General features: G+C 43.4%; 1 protein-coding gene across 2 annotated transcripts in view; it reads left to right on the top strand.

Moving 5' to 3' along the window:
• The window catches only part of ARHGEF33 (Rho guanine nucleotide exchange factor 33), an 80,161-nt gene extending 67,604 nt beyond the window's left edge, over nt 1–12,557 (top strand). The window contains exons 15-16 of one of the 2 annotated variants that reach the window (XM_003416090.4): nt 3,689–3,828; nt 10,791–12,557. In XM_003416090.4, coding sequence (XP_003416138.1) covers nt 3,689–3,828; nt 10,791–10,920 — 270 coding nt within the window. In that variant the 3' untranslated portion in view covers nt 10,921–12,557. Of the gene's footprint in view, nt 1–3,688; nt 3,829–8,925 lie in introns of both variants that reach the window. The other variant, XM_064277178.1, reaches the window with a different exon arrangement.
• Nucleotides 12,558–14,477: the final 1,920 nt, after the last annotated feature.

Below are 14,477 nucleotides of genomic sequence, written 5' to 3'. Positions count from 1 at the left end.
TTCCTACATCTTGAAAACAACTTAGTGCTGGACCAACATTACCTGCACTGAGCATAGCACTGGCATCAAGCTTTGGGACTCCTCTGCCTAGGTGAGAAGGGATTTATCCAGGCAAACGAGGGTCCTAGATTCTACCTATTCTCATTTCCAAGTGAGTGGGAACAGATTGAGGATCACTGACTCCATTTATTCATTCATTTTTCAGCAAACACTGAGTGCATACCTTGTACCAGGCTCTGTGCTAAGTTCTGAGGCTCAGGAACCCAGACTCTGCCTTCCAGGATCACTGGCTTAGTGCAGAAGGAGACAGAGAAACACAGAAGTGTAATAAACTGTGGGAGCACATGGGAGGGGTATTTAAACCCTCCTAGGGTGATGGTGGAGCCCTGGTGGCATAGGGTTTAGGAGTTCAGCTGCTAACCAAAAGGTCAACAGTTCAAGTCCACCCGGCACTCCTTGGAAGCCGTATGGAACAGCTCTACTCTGTCCTATAGGGTCGCTATGAGTCGGAATTGACTTGACAGCAATGGGTTACAGGTTTGAGGCCGATGGTAAAGAGCCTTCGTGGTGCAATGGTTAAGCACTTGGCTGCTAACTAAAAGGTTAGTGGATCGAACCCACCAGCTGCTCCTCAGGAGGAAAACCTGGCAATCTGCTCCTGTAAAGATTAAAAATAAACTCTATGGGGCAGCTCTATTCTGACACATGGGGGTAAGGGAAGTCACTATGAGCCAGCATCAACTTGATGGCACCCAACAACAACAGGGTGATGGTGGTCTGATAGGGCTTCGTAGATAAGCTGAATGTCTGAATTAGATTTTAAAAGCTGCCCAGAAGTTGACTGGGTGGAGCTCTGGCAAGCCTGAGAAAAGGCCTGTGGACAGTTAACAATAGGGTGATGTTTTTCCTCAGGTCGGAGTGCTAGAAATTAGGCCAGAGGGTCAGGAGGAAGGGGCTGATCATGAACAGCCTTAGAGCTTGCTGATCTCTGGACTCCAGGAATCCAAGTCTGTCTGGTACCTACAGAGGGTGTGTGCTGCTTGTGACAGCTAACGTTGGAAGAGGTTCCCAGGGTCTCAGATTCCCTTCTGGCTCTAATCTTCAGCCCTGAACTTTAAAAAATTCTAGCAGGCTAAGTTTCTCAAAAAATCAACGTTAGGCGTGTGTCAAAGTTTAAAAGGCCACTAACAAGGGAAGTAGAAAGGAAGTGATAGTACTTGTTTTCATCTCAGGCACACTTAGTAGAGTCACTTAGTATAGCCTGTGCTGCAAAGCGCGTTTACTTCACGTATTCATACAACGCCTCTTCCTTCCTAGTTGATATGTGAAAAATGTGGGGCTCAAGAATTGCCAGGCAAAAACCGTTAACCAGAAATAACAAGTAATATATCAAACAATGAGTAATGTATTTGTGGCTGTTTATCAGACATACGAAGTAACAATAAAAATATATTAGGAACTGTTCATCAGACATTCTAGACAGCACGTTCTATCCTCAACAGTGTCAGACATGAGTCAAGTCAGTTCAGGGAGGGACACCCAGGAGGTGTCAAACGGAGGTCAGTTAGAAGAGGCCTTTTCTCAAGCACCTATCAATGTGAATGAAGTTCACATTGCTTATTTCTGGTTTGGGGCAGTTTTTTTTCTTTATCAAGGCCTTGGTTGTTGGGAATCCTGGAGAGAGGTGGCGTGCAGAGCGCAGGTGGGCAGAGGCTGTGTGTGTCTTTATGTGTGTGCATACACATGTGAATGTGTATTTGTGTGTGTGTGTGTGTGAGTAGAGGGTGAGATGGAGGTTGTAGTTGCAAAAGATTAACCCTTCAAAAGCCCCACACTTGGAAGTGTCAGCTCTTTCCTGCTGAGCTGTGCAAAGCACCGACTGTTCCATCACTTCACTTATCCTCTGTGTATCTGCCTTCCACCCCTGTCCAGCAGTGCCAGTGAAGGCCTGCCCCGTGTGTGGTCTTCTGTCTTCAAAGAGTCAAGAAAGAAGTCCGTATGCTTTAGTGGAAAGAGCACCTGAGTGGGCGTCAGGAGATCTGGGTTCTAGTCCTGGCTCTGCTATGAAATAGCTATGTGCTTTTGGATAATTCCCTTGGTTTCTCTGTGCCTCTGGTTTTCTCATCTGTAAAAATAAGACAATATGCACCTTACCTACCTCACAGAGTTGTTGTGAGGATCAGGTCAAATAAGAACATTTCCGAATATGCTTTGAAAAGTATAAAACACTATACAAATGCAAGATATTATCAAGAGCATGATTCCACAGCAAGGTTTTTCTTAAATTATTAACAGATTTAGTCCCTAAATAGTCCCCCAAATCCTACTTCTCAAAATGTGGTCCTTGGACCTTAGGCCAAGAGCACATGCATCACCTGGGAGTTGGTTAGAAATGCAGGACTTGGGCCCCAACCCAGACCTACTGAATCGGAACCTGCAGGTGACTTAGGTAAACACGAAGTACAGGTGGGCAGATACATGCCTTAAACCACTGGTCTTCCGCCCTCCCTGTGCACAAGGATTAAAAAAAAATGCACAAGGGTTACCTAGACCCAAACTCCAGAGATTCTGATTCGGAAAATCCTGAGTGGGGCTCAGGAATCTACACTTCAAATAAAGGTTCCAGGTGATTCTGTGGTCCCAGGATCACACTTTGAGAAACAGTGCACTAAGCCATCAAGACCTCCATGGTTTAGTTAGGAATCTTAGTAGAACCTCAGAGAATATATCTGCTACTACAACTGTAAATTAAAGTCTCAAAGTCAAACCCGTGTGTTTTTTGAAAAAATCCGTCTCTACTCTTCATTTCTCTACCAGTAAGCAGTTACCCATCCAATTCACAAGGCTTTCAGGGCACCATTGGGGTGGTTTTTGCTTTGACTCCCTGGGCTCTATTAAGATCATTCAAAATTCAGTGGCTATTTTTAGGTTGCAGTCACCTGAAGGTTAACATTTTATTCACATGGAATATTTGCATATATGCATATCTAGCTTGATAGCTAGCTTATGTGCATATAAATACATACATTTATTTTATTTAGCATGTTACACTTAAAAAGAAGCTAGAGAGCCCACAAAAGATAGAGCCTTATTTTTAATTTATTTTTGCATTAAAAGTCCAAATACAAGGAATAAAGAATTGTAAAAACTGTACTAAAAACATATTTGCGGGTTGGAAATATTGACATTATTTTTAAACAAGTCTGACTTCTGAAAAACTCCTTCTTTCACTTATGCCTAAAATGGAGAGCCAGGAACACAACTTTAAAGCTAGAATCATAAGCAACGTTCTGATTTTATAGAAAAAGAAACGTACCCAGAGATGGAGGGAACAGTTGTAGGTTTTCCATCAAGACATTGCTGGTGCCAGAATAAGAATTTAATTTCTATCCTCTTTAAGCTTTAGCTAACTTAATTATTTCCTGCTCTGTAGTTATTGTTGTTTCATAATACTGCTGTAGGTTATTTGCCTTAATACCTAGAAAATACTTCTACACTTAGCTGAAAATTACCCACTTCTCAAATAGTGATTTCTTACTCAGTCTAGGTTTGCTGTAGTTGGGAGTGGGTGTCTACCTTTAGCTTTTCGGGGTGAGAGAGGAAAGTGACAGCTCAAAAGTGGTCCCACAGTCAGGACAGATACTTACTTTGGAAAAGAGTAAAAAACACCCTTCTTTTCTGTTTTCAGGAGATGCATTTAGAAGACACCACCAGATTCTGTCCAAAGGAAGAGAGAGAAAGTGAACAGACATCCTTCAGCGATCAAAACCCCAGGCAAGACCAGAAAGGGGGCTTTCGCAGCTCCTTCCGCAAGCTCTTTAAAAAGAAGTGAGTAGCCCTTAGACAAGACAGCATTGTAACTCATTTCCTTTGAAGTTTTTAACCATAATAAGTCTCAAGTGGCCTGGTCTCACACAACTCTTTCAAGCTCAGTGCCTGAACCCAGTGGCCACGATTCCTGCTGGGCGAAGATGTTTCTTGTTGTAATCTCCCAGAGTAGAAGCAAACTCAGCTCTCTCCCCTCCTCTGCTGTCTTTTAGCCCTTCCTTCCTTTTTCTCAAAGTCAGGTGTCCTAAGGGGAGTGAGCAGAGGTGCCCCGGGAAATGAGCTGGTGACAGTCGGCTCCCTTTTAGATTGAGAGGGATGGGATCCAGTGTTGTAACAGGTGCTCCTGTCTAAGCCCCTCCCCCATCTCTGTGGAAAGTTTTCTAAGGGCATCTGAGCACTTCTGCCTGTAGGGACCCATAGCTGCCCTGGACGCTAGTTCATGTTTATGGGAACTTCTAGTGTTTTTCCTTTATGAGTGGACTTGGCTTGGGACCTAGTTAAAAAGCTCTTTGATGTAGTTTCCGTACTCCATAAGAGGCAAAAAACAAGGTATTTCCTCCACTCTGCTCCTTTAAGAGTCTAAGACCTTGTTGTCTTATGAAACATCACCACCAGGCATTTTGGTCAGCGCTTAGTAGAACTAAGTGCTTACAAACTGGGAGATAGTGGAGAGAGCTGAGCATTCGTGTTTGGCGGTAGAGGGGTTCTCCAGTCCAGCCAGCGCCTGCCTGAGAGACTGCTGTTTCAGGCCTTCCTCCCCTCTCTTAGAGAGATTTTCCCTGTGCTTCATTTCTCTTGGCAGAGGAGGTTCTTGCAGTCAGTTTTATACAGCAAGTCTTCATATTGTAGTGGATGGAAAAGGTAAACAAAGGCACTGTCGCTGCCTGACTACACAGGAACTGATGAGTGATGAAGCATGGGGAAATCACTTTCTTTTTGAAGGTAGAAGTGGCTGGTTGATTTAGATAATGGTCTTAATGGAAGAATTGGGGCCAGGCTGGAGTGAGGACTTTTTTTTTTTTTCTGATGGTTTGTCTAGCTTTCGTCTCCGGGGGAAGGTGATACTGAGATTAGTGGGTGTCTGATTGTTGGTCCCTGCCTGTTGTTACTGGAAGACGAGGGGAAAGGATAAGGGAGAGCAGAGGTCCTGCAGTTAGCCACAGCCCTACTCCACCAAGTCCCCTTTCAGTTTTGTGAAGGTAGCCCGACACATGCTGGGTCCTCACACCACTTTCTTTATTCTCGGGCTAGGGAGTTATGAATTGCATCCCTGTCTCTAGGATCATAGACTTAGATCTTTCCTGGCCAGTGTCTACCTCTGACAAGTTTGGCAGGGGTAGGGGAGCTGGAAGCAGGCAACTCCTCAGTCTGGCCTTGGGATTTAGGTTCCTAGTCCTTCTAAGAACTCAGAACTCCCAAGGCCACTGCTTGAGTCTGCCTTTTTTTTTTTTTTTTAATTTAAACTACTGCTAAGTGTTCCCAAAACAAAGAGCCACGTTTTGCCTCCTGCCATTTACAATTACCGGGTGCTGTGTGTTGGAAAGCAATGAGCAATGGAACCACGTTGGTTCCTTTACAAATTCCCGTTTATCAGAGAGGTCTGGAAACGCTCTGCCACTTATGTGAGGCAGAGAATATGGACTGAAGCAGGGGGAAGAGGGAGAACTTGCTACCAATTCCGCTGCCTGGAACTGGAGTTGGCTGCCTTGGGAGGGAATGAGTTGTCTTTATCTAAGAGGAAACTAGATGGTGCAATGGAAAGGATTTGCCCTTGATGGGAGATCACTCAAGATAGTGACCAGGGCCCTTTCTGGTGTGAGATTTGATTTATCTATAGTTTGACTTTGTTGAAGATCAATCTGAGTAATCACATCTTTTTATCAACTGAAACAAGACATTAATCTGGGCCTTGGGACCTGTAATTTTAAAGACCCCACCATGTAGAAGACCAGGATTTATCTTTCGATAACCATGGGCTCCCCAAATTCATGCTGGTTAATTGCTTTTAGGCTTCTTCCTGCTTTTTGGGTTCTTCTTAGATACAGGGCCAAATGGATTTCCTTAGTGACTTGTCCTTTCTCATAGATAAGTCCCTCAATTCCTCCTGCATCAGAATAATTGCTGCCACCAATACTGGTCCTGTTCTCTGTGTTTAAATATAAAGTGTTATCTGAATGGCAGTAAAGGTGTCACCAGCTGACTGTTCCCTCTGGAAGGCTTTCCTGGCTTTATAGATCTGGCCTGAGACATGAGCACCATCTGGTGATGTCTGCCGATGGCCTGGTGTTCAGGGTGCCACGGTGGGTACTTTGGGGACTTGGCATGGGATAAAGAGGCAGCTTGAGTAGCTTATCCTGAGTATTTCTCCCGAGGACCATGGAAAGTTTGCACCATTATGCTAAGGTAAAGAGGAAGGGCAGGGAAGCTCAAGCCAAGCACAGGAAGGTCAGTGACTTTAACTCAGTTGAACACACCATTCTTCTTGATTCAGCATCCTTTCTTATATGCATGCTCTAGGCGAGATACTTGTGTATATAGGAATCATGTGTGACATGGTGCCATTCCATCATGTAGGCACTTGTGCTCTGAAGTCGGGCATGTGGACAAGTACAGGGAGGAACCAGAAAGAGGCATTTGGCCTATTCTCCTCCCATGTGTTGGGAGGTCAGGCTAGCAGCAAGCCCTGTGACTCTGTTTAGTAGCTAATTCTGGGGCCTGGAACCACACCAGAGCCTGGCCTCACACCCCCAATGGGCTGGTGCCAGAAGAGCTGCTGTGTCACATCTGGGGCTCGCTGCCTGCCTCTCCCATGGCCCTCTGGAGGCTCATTCCTGTCTACACTGACACACTTTTTGTATCCATAGGGGCTTGTTTGGCTGGTGGCCCCACACACCCAGAATGCTGCTTCGGGATGAAGCTAGGCATGGAGCCAGATGCAACAGAAAACCCGAGAAAGGGTTCTCTTCCCTCTGAGGCTGGGAGGGCCGAATGCTCAGACCCACAGGATTCAAAAGGGAGAGTCAAGCTGACATCATAAAAATAAATCCTGAAAAATGCCCAAGATATTTGGGGGAAAGGATGACGCTCTGGTTGTTTCCATCTCAGGCACATTTGTCCTGGTTAGATACCAGGTCACATGTCCCTGAAAGCTGCCTAGAATTGATCAGAATGAAGACTGCATATCTTAAAGTTTGAAGATGTTAAGGGACTTTAAAAAATTTTAAATGAGGAGTCTCGGAAGCCAGGAACAGACTAATGTGATAGGCTGATGCTGGGCTGAATCCTTACCCGCCTGCCTTTGAGCAGCATGGAAGGCAAACTCCATTTAGAAGGATCTACATGGAACCTCTCCAAGGCTTAACCCTAGGCTATCCTGAAGTCTGAGGCAAAAGCTCCTTCATCTTTATATATAAATATCGCACTGAGGGTAATGAGTATTCTTGGGGGTGGGGCGTGGGGCAAGAGCTACGTGTAGACAGCTTAGGGGGAGGGAATGGAGATGGTGGTCTCTCTCACACTCTCACTTTGGAGGGAGTGGAGGATGAAGTACAAGGCTTCCAGATGATAATCTCACCTCCTCACTGACCCTCCTCCTCATTAGCATTTCCTGCTTATGCGCCTCAGAGTGTCTCCATCCAGTCTTCACCCTCTCTCTACCATCGCATCAGAATATCTCTGTTTTCTTAATCACACGGAGAGAGAGTACTTCTGCAGGGCCCTACAGAACTGAACGTCAGAGAATTCTCTTCTTTTGGTGTCTCATCAGCTATTTTTGCATATGCCCAGCCTCTGCTGTGGAGCAGACCATGTAATAGAAAGCAGGACTGCTAAAGAATCCATTGATAATTTTATCCTCCCCTTCCTCTCTGCCTCTTACCATTCTTACCCACTCGGGGCTTTCTCTCATTTCCCGTTTCATTGGCTTATATAACTTTAAAATCGAAAGCGATGGTTGAAGGGTTAAACATTTTAGATTACTTATCCCTGATTATAAATGTTTCTCAGCAGGTTATTTCAAATCAATCACTAAGGGTCTTCAGTGTGTCTGTCTAGTGCACTAGGTTCTGTCCAGGGAAAAGGCAGTGAAAGAAATAGCTCCTGCCTGTTCAGAGCTAGCAGACAGTACCTAACATACAGTGAGTATTTATGGCACTCAGCAAGTATTTATCACACGAATGCTCATTTGTCAGCCTGTTGACGACCAGGGCTGACTGATTTGGCTGATGAGATAGATGTCCCCTGCTCCCTGCTTCTCCATGTGCATGTCTCCTAAAACTTTAGATTGAACAGTCTTTCCAATCAGAGGACCAACTCTTCTTAGACCAGAGGCATCTGCGGTGCTGCATTCCAGCCCCCCTACTTTCCCAGCTCCAAACAAGCCCTCAGGGTTTATTTGTAGCAGATCTATTCCTGGATGAACCTACCCACTTGCCATTTTCTTTGTCTCCGTCAATTGAGCGGAAGCAAAATCAGCAACAGGACTCTTTGTTTTCCAATCAGCAACAGGACTCTTTGTTTTCCCTCTTTCCATCAAAAGCTTGGGTGGCTGCACGTCAGAGTGTCCTGATAGCCACTGTACCTTTACCCAGCCTGTCCCTCTAGTGTCCACTGAGATCCGCCCTCAGTCAGAATGGCCCCCAAAAGCTCAAAAACCATTTCTGTTTTAAGGAGAAAGGGAATAAAATAAAAGCAAATACGCTGGCCCTTTCTCCAAGATTCTGCAGGTTATTCCCCAGTCATTTAAGTGTATGTTACTGCAGAGTCTAACAGCCATACCTTTGGAAGAGTCCAGGTGTTTAGGTGGCCATATACTATGTAAGCATTATGAAGAGGTCAGTTAAAATTATCTTAAAAAGGAGGAAAATGATTTTTCAGTCATGGCTAGAATAGAATGCTGGACTTTGAAAAGGATTAGCAATTTAGTCAGTAGCCTGTTAATAGTTACTATGAAAAAATGCAGAGAAATCCAGACACCTGGACACACAGAGAAGGTACAGTTTGTAAGAAGAGCAGTTTAAAAAAAAAAAGAAAAAAAAAAACGAAGCTGAGTTTGTGGACTTTAAAAACTAGACAGGGCGATTTTGGCATTTGTTTCAGAAATGGGAACGCAACTGGTGAAGATTTCTGTGGTCCTTGGGGCTGGTGGTGACATCAAAGCTTTCCCATTTCCAGGTAAACACTAAACAGCTGCATGTTGGAACAACCAAAGTGTGACATGTTGGGTTTTGGAGAGATCAGACGTAGCTAAAAGGGGAAATGTGAGGTGAAGGTTTGAAGTTTTGACTAATGACTTTTGACGAAAAACTGTCATGCGGGGGACTAATGGAGAAAAAACAGTAGTCAGATTCAAATCCTGTTCCTTATTCTCACCCCCAAAACCATCGGCTTCCCTGTCTTCTGGATGACAGAAGATACCGGAAGGTGTGAAATGGTCAAACTTATCTATCCTCCTAATGTTTCGGGCACAGCTGGACTACTCAGGGATGATTTGAACTAGAGGCAGCGATTGCTGAGGAAAAGCCTCGAGTCTTGGGGTGGGACATGTGGAGGCTGTTTCAGGGAGAGTTCCAGGGGGTCTCTGAAGAGGAAGAGGACTTTCAGCCCACCCAGACTTAATCTTATTTGAGAACAACTGATGAGTACCCAACTGGCCTGGGGATGAGACATAGAATAGTTTTTCCTTTCTTCATTGGGATCTAGTGGAAAAGTGCTCCCTACTGACCAGAAGTAAAAAACATGGTGGGCAGCTATGGCTTCATCTGAGACATCGAATATCAGGATGAAAAGTAAAAAAAATCTAGTCAGTCGTCAGGTTTCCAAACATTAGGATTTTAGTCTTTGTGTGGGTCCTACTTATATCCTTGAATAATGTAAAGAGATATTTGAATTCTGCCCCATTAATTCAGTAACTGATAGTTGTAATTAACTTACAACAACGAGGACTCATAGCACACCCATGATAGGAAAGAACTTCTGAGGCCATTATCCTTCTTTTGTGGATGTGGAAGCATGCCTGACTCAGCCTCTGGATATGGGGAGCTCAGTCAGTTGTACAGGATCTTTGGACAGAGAACTTCATGCCTAGCATCACTTTCATAAATACATCAGTGAGGTTTTTTTGATATTGATTCCTAGTGACTGGGCTGGTTTTACTCACTCTAGCTCAGAGTTCAAGGTAGCCAAAGGGCCCCATACTAGCTTATCAGAGGTTATTTCCAGAAAGCCTCCTCCCTCCAGGGACTTCTGACATGCACAAACTGGAGAAGGTGCAGAGCTGGAATGGATTGCCCAACTGGCTTAACCAAGATAAAGGAAGAATGCACCCTCGACTGGGGACTCAATTGGACTGATTTGAGCTGTTGGTTATTGATTGGCCTTGGTCTCCTTTGTGGTGGCTGAGATTATGGTATCTCCTCAATCTGATTACTGTACTAATTTCTGCATTCTACCAATTGTAGCGCATATGCGTGGTTGGCTTCAATAAATCTTTCCTTTAAAAATGAAAAAAGCAAAAGCAAGAGTTTGTAATATAACACCCAAATTCAGTAAAGGCCCTTATGACATTGGTTGAAACAGTGTATTCCATCCATTTTAATCTAAGGGCCCTGGTATTTGTGGAGTAGTTACTTGGTTGAATTAAAAATAGGATTTTTAAAAACTTTTCTGAGTTTTTACCCCCCTGTTACAATGTTGTTTCACAATATCTTACACTGAGACATGTACTCAGGACTAGAAACAGTTGTCACAACTGTCCCCATAAGGTATTAGGAAGCTATTCCCTTTATGTTCCCTGCAAATCTCTGATACACATGTCCTGAGTTATGAAATCCAGGGGAAGTAAAAATAATTCTAGATTTAGGAGGCAACTGTTTTACAAATGCAAAACAATTTGGATAGATAAAATATTTGAAAACAATTAAAACCAAATCAACCTGTACTTTATCTGTGTGCTGAGATTTTAGGTCCAGTGGATCAGAATACAGGGAAAAAACTAATGAGAGTCCCTCAATGGATCCTTCACCCACCAAACAAGATTTCTTCAGAAACCGACTTGCTCTTGCAAATGACCTTGACCAAGGAACAGCTGTGTAAAACATACTTAAAGTTGTGTTGTCAAGTGGTAAGATGAGGATTAAAAAGCCTGTATATATCTGTGCAGGAATATATATATAAATATATATATATATATATTGATGTATAAATCCCTGAGGAGAACTAATATAAATATTTACATATGAAGCTAAATCAACATACAAGACATTGAAGAGATGAAGGCTAGTCTGTGGTTAAGAGCTGGCTTTTTGAACCTCAACACTTGGGAAAAGGGAAATGAAGACTTTTCACAGCGTTACAGAAAAACAATAAATTTGGAGGAAAATAAACATTTGTAAGAACAAAAACTTCCACCTTGAAGTCATTCCCCTAGTGTAATATTGAGCATGTTCCTGGTTGTGAATTTGATGCTGTCTAAGCACTTAGCTTATGAATTCATCCCTGTGTTCTTAGCCTAACATATACTATATTAGGGGCCACTTCTGTCCTGCCATCTGTCTTCCAAGAACCCCAAGGCAATACCTGACACCTCTTAATGAGAAGGATCAATTAACAGAACTGTGTTTTACATGTTGCAAATCTGAGTTGTGGAGAATTTTTGTCTTAAACCATGTGAACAGAAGGTTCAAACCTCTGAACAGAAGGTTCAAAGCTTAAAGACACATTGATCTCTAAACAAGAAGACAACCTTGAGAGCAGTACTAGTTTTACCTCTGTGGTTGTGGAAATGAGTAAAGGGAACAATGATTTCTTTAGAAACTGGGGAGTCAAAGAAATGTTTTCCCTTGTGTGAGCTGTGCTAAGGAGGGAGCAATCCAGGGTCTTTTTATAGAGCACTCAGGGTTCAGAGATCTGTGGGTGATCCTGAGTGTCCTGCGCACTCACGGTCAGTCGGGTGGGGGACAAAAGCACTGACTTAGCCACATGCTCTTAAAAACACTTTCTTCAATAAGGAAAGATGGCAACACCACCACTGCTTTAACGGTCGTTGGTACAAACACCAGAGGGTCAGAGAGAAAACTCAGGGCTGGCAGTGCCTGACTCTGTTTTCCGCAAGTCAGTTGTAAAAACACAAACCTACAGCTCAGATAAAGGAATCACATTGCAGTGAGGCCTGCTGGGCTCTGGGGTAATATATTGTGCTGTATTTCCATGTGAATATACAGTCAAGATGGTTTCCATCCTTGACAGACCCCAAACATCCTATTCATAATGGAAAAAATCTAGGTTTAACAGTTTGTCTGGGAAGCTACTGATAATAATTTAAGGGCATTTGGTTACTGTTCCTTCTGCAATTGACTGCAGAGGCCGTTCAGCTGGGAACACACTGCCTGATGCAGTGCGGAAGTTTCACGTCTAGGTGTCACAGGTTTCCCTCTACCTGTCTGGTGACTGATTAGACACTCATTCGTTCTGAACAACGTGTCTGAAACACTTAAAGGATCACCGGAGCATTTTTCGAGTTTCCGATATTTAGATTTAAGTCAAGCTTTTCATTTTACTGAAATTAATGAACTCATTTGAAATAAGATTTCTTTTATCAGGCCAACGAAGTTTTGGGGCAGTGCTTGAAAACACAATGCCAAATTAATTGGACGTGGAAAGGGAAATAAGAAGTCACGACCCCTTAAACAAAATGTAAAAGACAACAAAACCCCCTCCCCCTTCCTGTTCTGTTTATCATCAAAATTGTCCGTTACAGGGGAGGTTTTTTCATATACCCCCCAAATTTTCATTTCGGTAACATCCTCTGAAAAATCTTAATGCCACATTTATAACACAACTCACTTTAGCTGTATTTTATGAAATTAGCCTATAAAACTAGTAAATAATCAATGCTGCCATTCTCAGGCTCCACCTCACCTGATACCCAGATTCTTCTGGTAGCTCTCTAATTACTCCAGCCACTCTCTGCTCCTATCTGTCCTACATACCTTTAATACATTCAACCAACCAACCAACCCATTGCCGGCGAGTCGATTCCAACTCATAGCAACCCTATAGGCATAGTAGAACTGCCCCGTAGGGTTTCCAAGGAGGATTCAAACTGCTGACCTTTTGATTAGCAGCTGTACCTCTTAACCACTGTACCACCAGGGCTCCTTAGTATCCCAAAATACAGACTTTTGTGAAAGTTTCAACTATCCTTATTTGTCTGCAGTCAAATCCCAAACTCCTTGACTTGACATTCAAGGCTCGCTCTCTTTAGTATGGATCTAAGTTTTCTTCCTGGCTACCGTCTCCCACTTTGTAGTTCTGGGTGAACTTACCTCAATTAAACTAGTCTTTTACCGTTTCCTGGAAGTCATGCACCTTCCTCAGGTTCACTGTTGCCTCCTGTCTTTTCTCTAGCCTCCTTCTTCTCAGCTCATCTTCAAGATCCAGTTTAAGTCCTCTCATCTTTCTGTGACCTCTTGTGGTGTAACTTGTTTATAGTTTGATGTATTTGCCTTGTCTTCCCAACAAGAATGTAAGTCTCCTTATACCTCTAGAAGGTGCTGCACACACAGTAGGTGCTCAATAAATGGTTGATCCGACGTTAATGGTGGTGCTCTAACAGGTAGATAACTAGAGAAAATAATTTCTACTCTTAATTTGACAAAGAACTTCAGGGTTGTCATTTTACCTCCCCACTTTTAATTTTTTTTTTACAGAAAAAAACAAGCAGTCACAAGGGAAATCAAATGCAGTTATCTTCAGAAGAAGTTAAAGCCACCACTGTCACTTTAACAGGTGCAGAAAGCCTTAGAAAACATCTCTCCTTTTAAAAAAAAGTCTGCTACTCTTTTCTGTGTGTTCATTTCGTGATCTTTCTAGGTAGGACTGTAAATTAACAGAGAGGATAGGGTCTTGCAATGCCAAATCATTAAGCAGAGTTTCTGGGAGCTGGGATTTTGGACATTAATGCTATTTAATGTAATGTTGCATTAGGGATGAAGTCAGGGTAGGAAGGAGCTTTGCAGCTGCATCTGTGGTCTCCAGCTGTCTGGAAAAGCACAGTTTACATGGAAGACCACAGATGTCTTCTGGAAGAGTTTGGGTTGATAAGCGGAGAAAAGCACTGTACCAAAAGATGAAGCTGGATATTTTTTACACAGGCTGGGACTGGCAACAGGTCCCTCTGCAGTGTTGTAGGACCCGTATACAAGCCCAAGAAGGCTGGCCTGCTTCTCTGACTCCAGAATTGGAACCTTTGAGAATGAGAGATTTGTGGACCACCACTCCAGGGTTCTCGCCATGGGGCTTTTTCATCACATAATAAATAGTTGAACTTAGTCTGGGATTTGAAACCCGAGCATCTCTTGAGTGCTCAGGGAAAACCCTTTGAGCAGCGTTTCTCTAGCACCTGCATCAGGTCATCTGGGGCATTTGTAAAAACGCAGATCTCTGGGTACTGTTCCAGTCCCACGGTATTGGGCTCTTTGGGGGTGGAGGCCAGGAATCTGCATTTTAAATGCACTCAGATGATTTTGTGGCCCATTGAAGTTTAAGAGCCACTGCCTCTCAGACTACTAAATTGGATGATCTGGCGTGTAAACTTTAGCACTCAGATTCTACCCATAGACTGAATTTTAGGACAGACTAAAGAATTGATT

The sequence above is a fragment of the Loxodonta africana genome, chromosome 26 (genome assembly GCF_030014295.1).
Source record: "Loxodonta africana isolate mLoxAfr1 chromosome 26, mLoxAfr1.hap2, whole genome shotgun sequence".
In the NCBI taxonomy this organism is placed as follows: domain Eukaryota; kingdom Metazoa; phylum Chordata; class Mammalia; order Proboscidea; family Elephantidae; genus Loxodonta; species Loxodonta africana.
The sequence above is the reverse complement of the archived record's forward strand: the minus strand, read 5'-3'. Positions and strand labels throughout refer to the sequence as shown.